The sequence below is a fragment of the Pipistrellus hanaki genome (assembly GCF_964339955.1).
Source record: "Pipistrellus hanaki genome assembly, chromosome: 16".
Classification (NCBI taxonomy): Eukaryota; Metazoa; Chordata; class Mammalia; order Chiroptera; family Vespertilionidae; genus Pipistrellus; species Pipistrellus hanaki.
Genome location: NC_140518.1, coordinates 24,973,209 through 24,988,543, shown reverse-complemented (window position 1 = coordinate 24,988,543; position 15,335 = coordinate 24,973,209). Strand labels below are relative to the sequence as shown.

Below are 15,335 nucleotides of genomic sequence, written 5' to 3'. Positions count from 1 at the left end.
TTTACCATTAACAAACTAGAGGCCCGGTGCAGAAATTCCTGCATGGGTGGGATCCCTTGGCCTAGCCAGCAATTGAGGCCTATGAAGGGGGAAGGGCCATGGGAGGTTGGCTGTGGGAGTGCACTGACCACCAGGGGGCAGCTCCTGCCTTGAGCATCTGCCCGCGGGTGGTCAGTGAGCGTAGCTACTGGTCCACCAGTTGTTCCAGTTGTTAGGTCGTAACTGTCGCTTAGACTTTTATATATATAGATACAATAGATTCACTTTTGGTACATTTGTTACCAGAATTAAAGAAGTTGGAAAATAGGTTTTTATTTTATGTCATCCTTCACTAAACTGAAAAATACATGTATAGGGTTAAATGTATTGTCAAAGCAGGTTTTAACTAATTAATACTTATATTCTGAATAAGATCATGTGGTAAAATTTACCAGATAGATGCACTGTGTGTCTGTCTTTGATTATGGATGTCTGTTTATAAACCGAGATTGAAAATTGTTTCTCTAATTTTCTTTGATGTTCACAAGCAGAACTCAGTTCTGTGCCTTTTGGAGAATGAGACAGCTGCAGGTGAAGAAGTTGACAACTCTTGGGAAGGTTAATTAGAGCTAATTATATTATGATTGACCTCCTTTTCCTCCAAAAAGCTTAAACAATTCTCCTTTGCAAAGTGAGCACTTTGGTTTTTCATACAAACTGAAGATAATCTTTGTGTCTTGGATTTGCAAATATCTATCATTTTTACACATAAATTAAGTGCCACCATATGAATAATTGAATCAGAAATATGGGTGGGGTCAGATAAGACCTTCAGGATTAAATAATTCTTTTGAGAGCATGTACTCTATTAAATTATGATTGAAAAATGTAAATTTTGGGGAAATATATACTAGTATGCATAATTTTTAAATCTTTAAAAATTTTAATTTATTTAATGAGAAAACAAGAAATAAAATTATTAAACACGATAGAGTGTAACTACCTGTTTTCAACTTAGGTATTTTTCCCCTTTCATTGGTTTGCCGTAAACTCATTTGCTTGATAAATACTGCAATAAAATTTTTGTTGAATTTATGTCTATAAAAGGAACTTAGTGAAATAATTTGCTTTAGGAGAATCCAAGATGGCTGCTCGGGTAGGCACTAGCCGCAGCCGCACACAACAATTTTAATAAAATACAACTAAAATATAAAATGGACATTACCCAGAACTACAGGAAAGTCGACTGACTGGAAATCCTACAACAAGAAGCAAGGAGAAAACCAGAAGGAAGCACGGAGGAGCTGTAAAAGCCTAAGGTACGGAGACACGCGGCGCACGCGAAGAGGACGGAGCCGGAGAGGAGGGAGGCCGAGTGCCTGGCAGGCGTTCCCTAGCGGAAAGGAGATAAAACTCCGACTGTGCTGGGCCCCTGACTGCTCTGAACCCCAGTTCTGGGCCAGACCCCGGGGACTCAGGCTCAGCCATAGGGAGCTGGGCTGTAAAGTCGGAACCCCGGGGTAGCGGAGAAAGGAGGTCCCGGAGGCGCGCACACTGCCCCCAGAGAAGGGACGGCCGGCTGTGCCGCGGGATTGCCCTGACGGGAAGGAGACTGGGGCTCCAGACTGCTGTGAACGCCACCTCCAACTCCACTTCCAACTGAACTGAACCCCAATACCGGGCTCATTGTGGGAGAGCATAGACTGTTTGGCAGCAGGCGAAAATTGAGGGCACCTTTCTCTCAGAGGCGCCGGCAGCGAGCACTGAAGGACCCGCATAGGGCGGGGCTGACGGAAGCCAAAGCTGCAGGCTCCACCCTGAAACCCCGTCCCATCTGTAACTGCGAAATGCGACAACAAAATAGATCACAAACGAAAGAAATGGAGGACAAAAAGCGTCTGGATATAGAGTTCAAATCTACGCTTATAAGGTTTTTCAAGAATTTCCTAGAAAAGATGGATAAGGCCTATGAGGATATGAAAAGAGATCAACTAGAATTAATAAGGAGTCAACAAGAAATGATAAGGGATCAACAAGAAATAAAGAATACATTGTCTGAAATAAAAAATATTCTACAGAGTCCTAAAAACAGAAGGGAAGATCGCAAGAATCAAGTCAAAGATTTGGAACATAAAGAGCCAGAAGACACTCCTCCACAGAAGCTAGAAGGCAAGAGAATCCAGAAAATTGAAGATAATGTAAGAAACCTCTGGGACAACTTCAAGCGAACCAACATCAGAATTATGGGGGTTCCAGAAGATGAGAGAGAGCAAGATATCGAAAACATACTGAAAGAAATAGTGACAGAAAACTTCCCCCACCTGGTGAAAGAATTTGACTTACAAGTCCAGGAAGCGCACAGAACTCCAAACAAAAGGAATCCAAAGAGGACCACACCGAGACACATCATTATTAAAATTCCAAGAGCAAAAGATAAAGAGAGAATATTAAAAGAAGCAAGAGCAAAGAAGGTAGTAACTTATAAAGGAGCACCTATACGATTGTCAGCTGACTTCTCAACAGAAACCATGCAGGCCAGAAGGGAATGGCAAGAAATATTCAAGGTGATGAATAGCAAGAACCTACAGCCAAAAATAAGCTACCCAGCAAAGCTATCACTCAGAATCGAAGGCCAGATAAAGAGCTTCCCTAATAAAAAAAAGCTAAAGGAGTTCATCACCACCAAACCAGAATTATATGAATTGCTGAAGGGGGTTCTTTCAGAAGAGAAAGTAAACAAAGATAAAAATTATGAGCAACAAATACGTAATAATCAACAAGTGAATCTAAAAACCAAGGAAATTAAAAAAATCTGATGAACAATATTAACTGTTGAGTATAATATAATCAGAGGTATGGAAGGGGAGTGAACTGACGATTCTTGGGGAAAAGGGGAGAGGGGGGCATGGGAAGAGACTGGACATAAACTGTGCACCTATGGATGAGGACAATGGGGAGAGGGGAAAGGGCAGAGGGTGGGGTGGGAACCTGGTGGAGGAGAGCAATGGTGGGGGGGAGGGGGGGAAGGAACATTTGTAATAATATGAAAAATAAAAACTTATTAAAAAAATAAAAAATAAAAAATAAAAAATAAAATAAAAATAAAAAAGAAATAATTTGCTTTATTATTATGTGGTGTTATTCATAGCGTGCTTTATGATTGTTATTATAATTATTTAAATGAAATACAGTTTTATTAATATTCCCATAAAGTTGAAACCTTTTAGAAAGAACTTTCCTATGAAAGCTTTGCACCTAATAAAGTTCTCTGAGGCAGTTATTGTAGCCCATGAAAAACAAAATAGTAATTTTCATTGGTGTCAACTGTTATATCTCATATTTATGTTAAGTGCAGCGCTGTTCATTTTAGGTAGGGTTTTTTAACTCTCAGCCTGCATTCTAACTTGAATAGGTAAGACCCTTTCATTTTAGAAAGGTAGTAAAAATATTTATATTTTAATGACAGTACAAGATAGCAGTAGGAGATACTAAGTAGTATGTGATTATTAATAGATCACAGGTATTGTAAGAAAATAAAGGGGGGAAAGCATTTTACTAAGCTGAAGTGGTCTGGGAAGATTAGAGAAGGTAAAATGAAGTAGGTTTTGAAGGATAGATGAGAATTGGGTAAAGAAAAAGGGGGGAAGTGTATACCTAGTGGGAAGAATAATGCGCTTGAAAGCATTGTGGAGGTAGGATTTAATCTGGGGAAATTGTAGTTAGTGCATTTGGATGTACGAGTCATGTAAAAGGTTTGAATACACTAAGGCTGCAAAGACTGGTTTGGAACAAGTAGTGGAGAACCTTGAAGTATGGAAATGGAGGGAGTATTTGTCATTTACCATTTTGTCATGTCCCATGTACTTAGGCTTGTTACCTGAAGTGGAATTGAGCAATATTTCAGGGAAATCAGTGCTTCAGAAGTGTGCAGAATAGTAGAGTGATGAGCACAGTAGACAGGGGGATCACTTATGTGATTTTCATAGTATCTATGTGTGAGCTGGTAAAGACATGAATTAGTAATGTGGTGGTAAGAATGGAAATTAAGGATTGGCTGCAAATATGTCCTAAGTGAGGCCTGCGCAGTGCTTAGTAACTGGTTAGTGAGAAGGTGGAGCCGTCGACCTGGTGTGTGCATGGGAAAGGAGAAAGCACATTCCAGAGGCCTGTGTAAAGTTCTGTGGATTAATCTTCTCCCCCAGGTGTGTCCATGCTTAAGAGATGAGTTGCAGGTTCCTTTATGAATATCTGCAAATTACTTTGAGATCACCCATTGAGGAGACTATAATACATATTTTACTAAAACCTATACGTAAGTTAAGGAAACTGGATATAATTTGCTTTAACACCCCTTTCCTTCAACAGCCTTCTTCCTGTAGTAAGCCCTAATCTTTCTCACAAGCTGTAATGGGACCTAGACCAAAAATGGTTTTCCCATGAGTGAATGTAGGAAGCTGATAAGAGAAGAAACCTTTTGAGCTTGGTAGCGTAAGTTACATTCCACTAAAACATATATCTCTTTGAAGTCTCCTTTTTCTCCTGTCAGCCATTGACATTTTGAAAGATTTACTGGTTAGCTTAAAAATTACAGAACTTCTAAGGTTAGTGATGCAACGTGCTAGCCTAATTACAAACGTGCAACTGCCATTAAGACGCTTTCCTTTACATTAGTGCACCGTCATAACCAGAGAAGGAAAGACTTTGCGTGATTGTTGCTAACATTAAAGAAGACGTGCGCATTGTGTTTTCAAACAACTTCTCTAAATTTCAATATTACTAATTGAATGCTTCAGGAAAGTCCTTAATAAGTCATCTAGTCTAGCTCTCTAATCACATCAGTGATTATGTATATTTTTCAGAATTAGTAAAGAGGAATGGGGAAAAAACTGTTAACAAGAACCATAACAGTTTCTTTAACCCTCTTGTGAGAGTTGTTTTGACCCTACAAAGCATGTTTGTTTCCTATGCTACACATGTACAAACTGAGTCTTAGAAAATTACACCACCGGAATGTGAAAAAATGCCCAGCCTAAGATTCTGACCTAGATCTAGCTCATCTAATGCTCATGTTTTTTTATTCTGTATCATTGTTTATGCCTCGTGGGGAAGAAATGCTCTATGAGGGGAAACACACTTCATATTGTCTTCCTTCTGAGCTCCCACTGCCCTTTGTGTGTTGATAATGCCCTTTGTCTCAACACAATCACACAGCTAAGGTCAAAGAAGGCCTTAACTTTTCTGTGCTTTAATTTTCTGTCCCTTAAATGAAGATAAAGGCCTACGAAGATTTTCATTAGTGTGCAATAGGTTTTCAAAGAAGAATTTGGGCTGATCTTCCCTGAAGATTCATTGTGAAATTGTGAGGTGGAAAACATCCTTATTATACAGTGGGACAGTGTGAGTTGAAAGCATTTCCTCGGTCACACGCGCGCACACACACACACACACACACACACACAAATTAAGTCAGAGATTTGACTTCATAATTCAGTATGAAGTATATTTGCTCATACTACTTATTATTAAAAAGAGTAATACTTATGTCGATTATGTTGAATTTTCTGATTCACAACATACTTTGTAGGTTCAAAACAACTCTCACATATAATAAGCGCATTAATGAAAGCGCCTACTTACTCTTTGATTTTCTAACTTCCTGACTGAATTACTCCTTACCTAATACAAAGTGACTCCGGGAACTGGCTACAGTGTTTATCCTGATGGGCTTTCAGGCTCTTGGTGTATTGGGAAAATTCTGCCTCAATCGTTACTGATAAAGGAGGCTTTATAGTTAGTTATTAGAAGATCGCCTAGGAGGAAAAGAAATAGATTGATGGGATTCTGTATAGCACAGTGCTGCTGTCCGTTCTTTACGGCTTCTTCTAAGAGTCATCATTTCCATGCACTAATCTTCTAAGCAGCCATTCGGTGGGAACTGGGCTAGAACTTTGCTAAGGGGTCACATCTACCAACCTGACAGTTATACCTTTAACAAAGGAACTAGCATGAATTTATTCAGCATCAAACCTCTGCATCTTTTACCACCCAGCTGCATTTCACACCGTATTACCATCTACCATCCCTGTGCTATAATGGCTCTGTCAATTCATCCAGATTCTTCATTTAATTAGCATTCTTTGAGCAAAAAAAAAAAAAAAACGTGCTGCTTTTGAAAATTTATCTATTTTTAAATTTTTATTGTTGAAAACAATATGTCCCCTTCCCCCCACGCTCACCCACATTGTCCCCTTCCAGGCCTCCACCACCCTATTGTCTGTGTCGATGCATACAAGTTCTTTGGTGGATCTCTTCCCACCCAGTCTGTTCTATGCTTCTGTGTCTGGATCTCTTCTTGTTCAACCGTTTATTTTGTTCCTAATTTCCACATCTGAGAGAGGTCATGTGACACTTGCCTTTCTCTGACTGGCTTGTTTCGCTTAGCATACTGTGCCGTTTTATGGAGGAACAAAAGCTGCAGGGAGTGAATGTGGAGACAGATCATCAAGTTACTTACTCTTTGGAGAATGCTCTATCCTCCTTTTTCTCTTCAGTGAGATATATATTTTTCTAGCTTGATTGAATGGAAAATGGGGGCCGATATAACCACCTCAAAGGTTTCTGAGTAGATTACGGTATAATGGCCACATTTTAAGTTCATGTAGAATTGGGCACTGTTGATGCTGTCATCTGCAAGTGATTTTTGGAGCGGTATCATGGCATAGTAGCTAAGAGCATGAGAGCATGAACTTTGTAACTAGACCGCCTGGGTTCAGATCCTGGCTCAGCCACTTACTACTTTGTGATTCTGAGCAAGTCACTTCACTTTTCTGTGCTTCAATTTCCTGTCCATTAAGTGAAGATAATAACTGACATACATCACACAGCAGCATGCAGATTAACTGAGTTGATCCTTGGGGAACACTTAGTGTAGTGCCCGCCATTACCCTCAGCTTTTACCGCCTGTCCTCACGGCAACAGTGTGACGTGAAGTTGCCTCAGCTGCAGCACTGGCAACTCCTGATCACCTGGGCTGAACTAGCTAGGTGTGACCGAAGTGGCTAGATAAATACCCCTTTCTTTCCGCAGATACTTCTTTTTAAAAGTACTCTTTTATTGTAAGACAGTTACTTTACAAAATAAGAAAATAAGGTTTTGTGAATCAAGAGTATAGTAGGCGGTATGTTGGCCACATCTCTCCATCCTGCACCTGCTGCCATCTCTAGCTTCCAGGGCACTGTGTTCTCGTCTCACTTTCTGCTCAGAGGGTATCAAGACTTCCGCAGATAGAAGTTCTTGTGGAAAGCACCAAGATGGCAGCAGAGTAGGTGGGTGTTACACTCCACTCCTCCCAGGACCAAACCAGAATTATAACTAAAATATAGAGCAATCAACCTGAATAACCAAATTGATGATGAGCTGGAGAGATCTTATAACCAAGGATTTATAGGAACCACATGGAGACTGGTAGGAAGAGCAAAGACAGGAAAAGAGCTGGCCCCACTCCCACTGGTGGCAGCTGAGATTCCAGAGGGATATTGCATCTGCAAAGGCTCCCCCTGAGAGGCATGGAGTCTCAATCCCAAGCCAGGCTCCCTAGCCCAGAGCACTAGAGCCAGGAAAAGGCACTCATAAAACATCTGGCTGTGAAAATCAGAGATTCTGTCTGCCAGGGAGAGACAGAAGTCTGTTAGGCACAGGTGCCCTCTTAAAGGGCCAATGCACAGTCTAATTTGCAGACACCCACCCTGGGCTAGAGTTGTGTGAAGAGAGACTGGGGCTTGTGACTCTGGGGAGAGAGCTGAAGGAGCAGCCACCAGGTTCCCTGAGCCCAGTTCCTCTCCCACACTGCAGATGCCATCTTTCGTGGTTGGAGCATTCCCCTCTCTGCAGCATCAGCCTAGTGGAAAGCAGTAGCCCACCCACTGGACTTTCTGCAGAACTTGCACCTAGCTGAGGAGTCAGCTGCCTGGGTCAGGGTACAGAGATCTGCCAGACTTGGCGGGGACTGTAAGGGGGTGTCAGTGACTGAGTTGTGTGCATCATAGGGGTACTAGAAGGAGAAGAGAGAGCAAGGGATGGAGAACCTATTTGAAGAAATAATGACTGAAAACTTCCCTAATCTGGTGAAGGAAAAAAAAAAAATGCAAGTTCAGGAAGTGTAGAAAGTCAAATATGATGAACCCAAAGAGACTCATACCAAGACACATCATAATTAAAATGCCAAAGGTTAAAGACAAAGACAGAGTCTTAAAAGCAGCAAGAGAAAGACAAATGCTTATCTACAAGGGAACTTCCATAAGACTCATGATTTCTCAACAGAAACAATACCAGGCCAGAGGGACTGGCATGCAGTATTTAAGATGATGAAAGACTACTTGACCCAGCGAGGCTATCATTTAAAATTTAAGGAGAAATAAAGAGCTTCCCAGACAAAAAGGTAAATGAGTTTGTTAACCACCAAGCCAGCATTATAGGAAACTAGAAGCCCAATGCATGAAATACATGCAAGAGTAGGCCTTCCTTCTCCGGCTGCAGCACTGGCTTCCCTCTGGCACCCAGGACCCGGCCTTTCTCCAGCTGCTGGCAGGCACCCAGGACCCGAGCTTTCCTCTGGCCACCACAGGCACCCGGGACCCAGACTTCCCTCACAGCCCTGGCTTTATCCGGAAGGTCATTCGGTCTAATTAGCATATTATGCTTTTATTATTATAGATGTTTAAGCACCTTCTTTTAAAAGAAGAAAAACAAAGACCCAGAGGAGCATAGTTAAAAGAATAAAATGGCAATAAATAAATACCTATCAAAAATTATTTCAAATGTAAATGAATTAAATACTCCAATCAGAAGAAGAAAATAAGACCCATATATATTCTGTCTATAGGAGACTCACCTCAGATCAAAAGATACACAGACTAAAAGTAAAGGGATGGGAAAAGAGATTTTATGCAAAGCATAATCCAGTCTCCGGGCCTTTGCACAAACTGTTCCTTCTGCCCAGTAGGCTCCCCCTTGGGAAATCTTTGTGGCTCCATTCATCCTGCAGATCTCTCATCAGATGGCTTCTCAATGAGATCTTCACTGGTACTCTCTATTTACTATCTCCCCAAACTCGAGTGTAAATTCTGAGGGGCAGAAGAGAGGATTTTTTTTTGGTCTATTTTATTCTGTGCTCTATCCTCAGTACCTAAAACAGAACTTGACATGAAGTAAGTTCTTAATAAATACATCTTGAACGTATGAATGAAAATTTATATATATATATATATATATATATATATATATATATATATATATATATATATATATATTTTTATTGATTTTTCACAGAGAGGAAGAGAGAGGGCTAGAGAGTTAGAAACATCGATGAGAGAGAATCATCGATCAGCTGCCTCTTGCATACACCCCACTGGGGATGTGCCCGCAGCCAAGGTACATGCCCTTGCCCGGAATCGAACCCGGGACCGTTCAGTCCGCAGGCCGACGCTCTATCCACTAAGCCAAACCGGTCCCAGCTGAATGAAAATTTGATCCTTAAAAACATATCCATATTCCCAGTCCTCCCCTCACTTCAGTCATATTTAGGCTCAAACAAAATTAGCATCCTGTAATATAATAGCTCCGAGAACATGAAAGTAGCCATGGCAATTGGAGCAGAAAAAATTCCATTGCAGAGGAAAGAGATTTGTGCATCAAGTAAAGAAAAAGAAATGATTTACAGTATAGGACCTGCCACGTTAAATTAGAACGGTGCCCTGGGGTGGACGGTTGTGGACCCAGCACCAAGCCATATTTTGAGAGAGCAAGTGGTTGGCCACCCCATTCTCTTCCTAAGGTGGAGAATGGAGCTAATCCATAGTGTTGTTTGTGTTTGCTTTATTTTATCATCCAGTGGCACAGTAAAATGGTAAACTGAGTCAGGCAGACGGCGGGTTTAAATTCTGGCTTTCCTCTGTGTCCTTGGATTATATAACCTCCCTGAGCCTCTGATTGATTATGGATAAAATGATTTTTTAACTACTAAGTCCTTACTCCCAGTAGTGTTATAAAAGTCAAATGAGAGAAGACCCATGAATCACCGGAGACATAACATGTTTAATAAATGTCTTCTGAGCATGGCCTCCTATTGAAATAACTATATTTTGCTACTGAATTCTACACTTTGGCTTAAATCGAAAAAAAAGAAGAGAAGTAGCGTTAGGCTGGTGTCTAGGAGTAGGCTTCGGCTCCTGGGGCATGAACCCCAGAGAAGCCCCCCACACTGCAGACCTCTCAGCAGTATCTGATGAAGCTCCAGGAACTTTCCAGAATGAGTCTCACCGTGGACTGGAGTTTTCTGGAAGCTTACTCTTGTTACCTTTTGAACCAGTTCTTATTCTCCTACTTGTCATTTTCAGTTCTCCTCTGCTTCCCTTACTTTTTTTTTTTTTTTAAATATATTTCATTGATTTTTTTACAGAGAGGAAGGGAGAGAGGTAGAGAGCCAGAAACATCCATGAGAGAGAAACATCGACCAGCCGTCTCCTGCACACCCCCCACCGGGGATGTGCCCGCAACCAACGTACATGCCCTTGACCGGAATCGAATCCGGGACCTTTCAGTCCGCAGGCCGACGCTCTACCACTGAGCCAAACCGGTTTCGGCTGCTTCCCTTACTTTCAAAACGTTATACTACGCATGGGAATTTGGGGGTCCCATCCTAAAAATCATCTCAGAAGCCAACAAAGGAAACACAAGATCAGGCAGCTACTCTGCATCATAAAATAGCATGAATATTAATTGTCAAATTGAGATGTGGGGACCATGTACATATTAAGTTTTAGAATAAGTTCCAGAGAGAGGAGATATTCTGTTTTAAACCACTGAGCTAATTTTACGTGTGTGTGTGTGTGTGTGTGTGTGTGTGTGTGTTTTGTTTTTTTTCCAATGACGTCCACCTTGAAACCCTGAGGAAGCCAAAGCGGTCATTGAAGAAACCAGAGCCCTGCGCAGCCGGATTCACCTTGCCGAAGCGGCGCAGCGGCAGGCGCGCGGCATGGAATCGGACTACGAAGAAGTGATCCGCCTGCTCGAGGCCGAGATCACGGAGCTGAAGGCTCAGCTTGCTGATTATTCTGACCAAAATAAAGTAAGCAAAGCGCTCCCCTCTCCTGGTTACCATGGTTCCCCTGCCGTAGTCATGTATCCTGTTTTCATTTGCTTTTCTTCCGCACTTCTAAACTAGGTCAGTGTTTGTCTTCTCTTGTTCAGCCACGGGGTGATGTGTCCTGATGGGGCCGCGTGAATGCTTCAGCCTCCCCTGGTTCGGATAGTTTCCTTTGTTCGGGTCCTGGGTCAGCATCGCACACACTGCTCAGGCATCCTGGAATTATTGAACATTTAACTGATGGCATTGTTTTTATTCCTTTGTTTCTCAACTTGCCAATTTGCCTTGTGGGGATGGGAGGAGAAAGTCTAGTGGTCGGTTTTGGCTTTTTGATGAAGGCATTTCAGGAAGTGTGAAAGTTAAGCAATTTTGCCTAAGGCCCAAGATAGTTAAGAGGAAAAAAAACTGCGTTTGAATTTAGTAACCACTTTCCTGAATTTAGTGTTTAACCATTTTCTTGATTACTTTACAACCTATGTATGTATACATCCCTTAAAATTGCTGTTTAGTTTTGTCTGTTTATCACTTTTACATAAATAGGAAATGCATTGTATTTGTTATTCCGCCTTGCTTTTTTCACTCAACATGTTTTTTGATTCATCTGTTTAAAGATTATAGCAGGTCTGTCTTCTCATTGTTTTGCTTGTACACCATTGAATGGATATACAACAGTGTATTTATCCGTTCTGTATTTGAGGTACCGCCCAATTGTTTCTGTTTTCTCCTGTTATGAATAAGGTCACCAAGAACATTCTTGAGTAAGTATAGAGATAGAGATATGGATATAGATATAAAAATCCTGCTCTACATGTGTAACAGTTTCTCTTCCGTTCATAGCAGAATGGTTAGGTTGAATAAAGAGTGTACAATCAACTTTACTAGGTGATGCCCAATTGTATTTAAAAGTGTTTGAACCAGTTTTTACTCCCACCAGTTGAATGGGAATTACCGTTTACCCCGCATCCCTGCTGACACTTTGTTTTCCTTTGCTTTTAATTTTTATCAGTCTGTCAGGTGTGATCATTAATTGTAGTGGGTTAATTTGCATTTCCCTGGTTACTAATGACTTTAAGCTCCTGATGTATGTGCTGGGATCAGCTGGCACTGGCTCAGGAGAGCTGATTGTGTACTACATCTCTTCTCACCTCCATAGTTAGTGACATCAGGTTGGTGGCTTGAAAACAGCCTTGTCCGAGTTATTTATACCCCAAATGCTATAATCCAGGGCTTTGCCCACAGCCCTAGATAGCCAGTGCTCTGCTTATGTATTTATTAGGCATTTGTGTTCCTATGTGAAATGGCTCTTCATATCTTCTAGCCATTTTTCCACTTAATTGTCTTTTTCATATTGACATGTAATGATATGTTCTGACTATTAGACCTATAATGTATTATCCTATACTCGAGGCTCAGTGCATGAAAATTCATGCACTTGGGGGAGGGGGTCCCTCAGCCTGGCCTGGGCCCTCTTGCAGCCCAGGACCGCAAGGGGGATGTCCACCTGCCAGCTTAGGCCCGCTCCCCAGGGGATCGGGCCTACGCTGGCAGGTGGACATCCCTCAAGGGCTCCTGGACTGCTAAAGGGTGCAAGCCAGTCTGAGGGACCCTCTTTCAACCCTCCCCCAGCCTCTCCCCAGTGCACGAATGTCATGCACTGGGCCTCTAATATGTTACAAAATCTTCTGGTTTTATGGCTGCTTTTACACCCTTTGGTGAATGAACAGATATAATTAAACTTAACAGTCTCCCCCTCATGTGTCTTTTTAGAAGTCCTTCCACTCCCAAAGATGTAAAGATATTGCTTTATATTTGCCTCTAAAAGTTTTAAAGTTTGACCCTTCTGTATTTGGTTTTATGGCATTGTAAGAGGTTGGGACCCATTTTATTCTTCCTTCTAAATGAATAATCAACCATGCCGGACCATTTACTCAAATGCCTCTTCTTTCCTAATTGGCCTACAACATCAGCTCTGTCATATGTCAAGATTTCACATGTGTGGATCTTTTGGAGGGTTCTCTATATTCTATTTTATTGGTCTTTTTTTATATTTCTGTGCAAGTAATACACTGTATTATTACTAAGATCTTTTACAGTAAATCTTGATATATACTCAACCTTCCTAGTTGTTTTTTTAAGTATGTTAGCTACATGACACTTTGATCTTTTATATGTAGGTCCAATTTATAAATGCTACCAAAAAATAGCCTTTTTACTGAAAGTGCATTAAGTATGTAGATTAAATTTGGGAATAATGTACATAGTTATGACTGAGTCACAGAAAGGTTAATTGCATTGAGCCAGAGAATCTAGCCTGAAGAATTACAACACAAAATGTTGATGGTTGCCTTATGACTTACTATATGGGCAGTATTTAGAAATGTTCAAAGGAAGCTTGAAAAACATTCTGCAGTTGTTTGATGTAGTTGTTTTATTTTAGACCAGTAGATCAGAGTCATTAATTGTGGGGTTCAATTGTTCTCTAGTCATATCCATTTTTCAGGGAAGTGTGTTAAAATCACACTCACAAGGAGCTTGTGATTAATGTACTTTATATATTTTGATGTAATGCTTTTAGTTACATACAAGGTTGGAATTATGTTATCCTTTTATGAAAATGCTGTGATTCTTTAGTAATCTCACCATCTTAGTGCTTGTTTTTGATTGATATTAAAATAGTTACACTGACTTTCTTTTGATTAGTATTTACCTATGTATTTTTTCCATCCTTTTACTTTCAACTTATCAATGTCCCTATATTTTAATTGTGTCCATGTTAAATAACATGTAGCTGAATCCCTCCCCCATGTTTTAATAACTTTTTAATCTTTAACTGGAAATATTGTTTCAATTATATTCTTTTATTTGCTAATGCACTTGGCTTCATCTCCACCCTCTTAATTTGGGCATTTTAATTGTCTCGTGTTCTCTTCTTGTTTTTCATTTGTAGTCTTCTTATCCCCCACCCCTTCCCTCTCTCTTTCCTTCTTCTTTTCCTCCTCCTCCTCCTCCTTTTTTTTTTTTTTTTTTAATTGGTTCACATTTCTCCTGTGTTCTCCAACTCCTATTCCATTTTTCCCTTTGCTGGTTCACAAGATATATACTCTTTTTCTAATTCATAATGATTAGTTAAGAAATTTTAACATTCTATTTTAACTTAAGTTATATAAAACTAATCACTAGCTTTCCCCCTTCTTCTAAAAGTACTTTAGAACAAATTCAATCCTACTTCATTTCTATTGTCACTATTTTAGTTTTTTCTTGACTTTTAACACCATAACTTAGACATGATTGCTACCTTTGTTTAGTAGACCGCCATGCTTACCATTTTCTATGTGCAACAGTCTTTCTTTCTTAGACCTTCTTGCTAAAATTATTTTCTTTCTTTCTGAAGTGCATCTTTTAGAAATTTGTCTAGTGAGGACCTATTGGTAATAAACTCTCTCCATTTTTGTTTGCCTGGGATTTTTTCGGTGTTTTTACTCCATGGTTACAGTAATCATCAACCAGTCATTTGTTTGAAATCTATTGTTTTTTGTAGATGATTTTAAGATCTCTTTATCATCAGTGTTCAGCAGTTTGACCATGAAGAGTCATGTGTTGACTTAATTATTTATATTCATTGAGCTTCCTGAAGAAAAATTTCCTTTGCCATTTTTTAAAAAACCATAAGTGTTATTCTCAGCTATTTTTTTGTTCATTCTTTTAGGTCTTTCTTGTGTAATTTAGGTTGGATGTATGCAAGGTCTTCTTTTCTCCTTACCTCTTCTCTTTCTTTTATGTTTTCCATTTTTATCTTTCTGCTTCATTATAAAGATCTTCTTTACCTCTGCCTTCCAGCTTACCCATGCTCTTTTCTACTGTATCTAATTGGATAGTAAGCCCATAAATTGACCTTCTAATTTAATTATGGTTACATTTTTATTTTTTAAGATTAATTTTTTATATCATTGGATCTATTTTGATAGTAATTTAACCCTTTATTTTGCTTTTAATTTCTTCTTAAGTTTTAAAAAATAGTATTACTTTATATTCTAATATCTGATTACTCTAGTGTCTATCGTCTTTATAGGACTTCCCTTGTAATTTGTTTTCTTCGATGAACTTTTCATTTATGGTAGCTTATTTCTGAGGCCAGGTTCTTTTGATACAATGTCTGTGAGCATTACTGAAGATTCCAGTGTAGAAAATGGCCCTGCAGAGAAGTTTTGTGTTT

General features: G+C 40.0%; 1 protein-coding gene across 1 annotated transcript in view; it reads left to right on the top strand.

Annotated features, from left to right (window-relative positions):
- STXBP4 (syntaxin binding protein 4) overlaps window positions 1–15,335 on the top strand; it is a 101,666-nt gene that overhangs the window by 38,702 nt on the left and 47,629 nt on the right. The window contains 1 exon segment of the mRNA XM_084862563.1: window positions 10,928–11,104. Within this exon segment, the coding sequence (XP_084718689.1) occupies window positions 10,928–11,104 (177 nt within the window).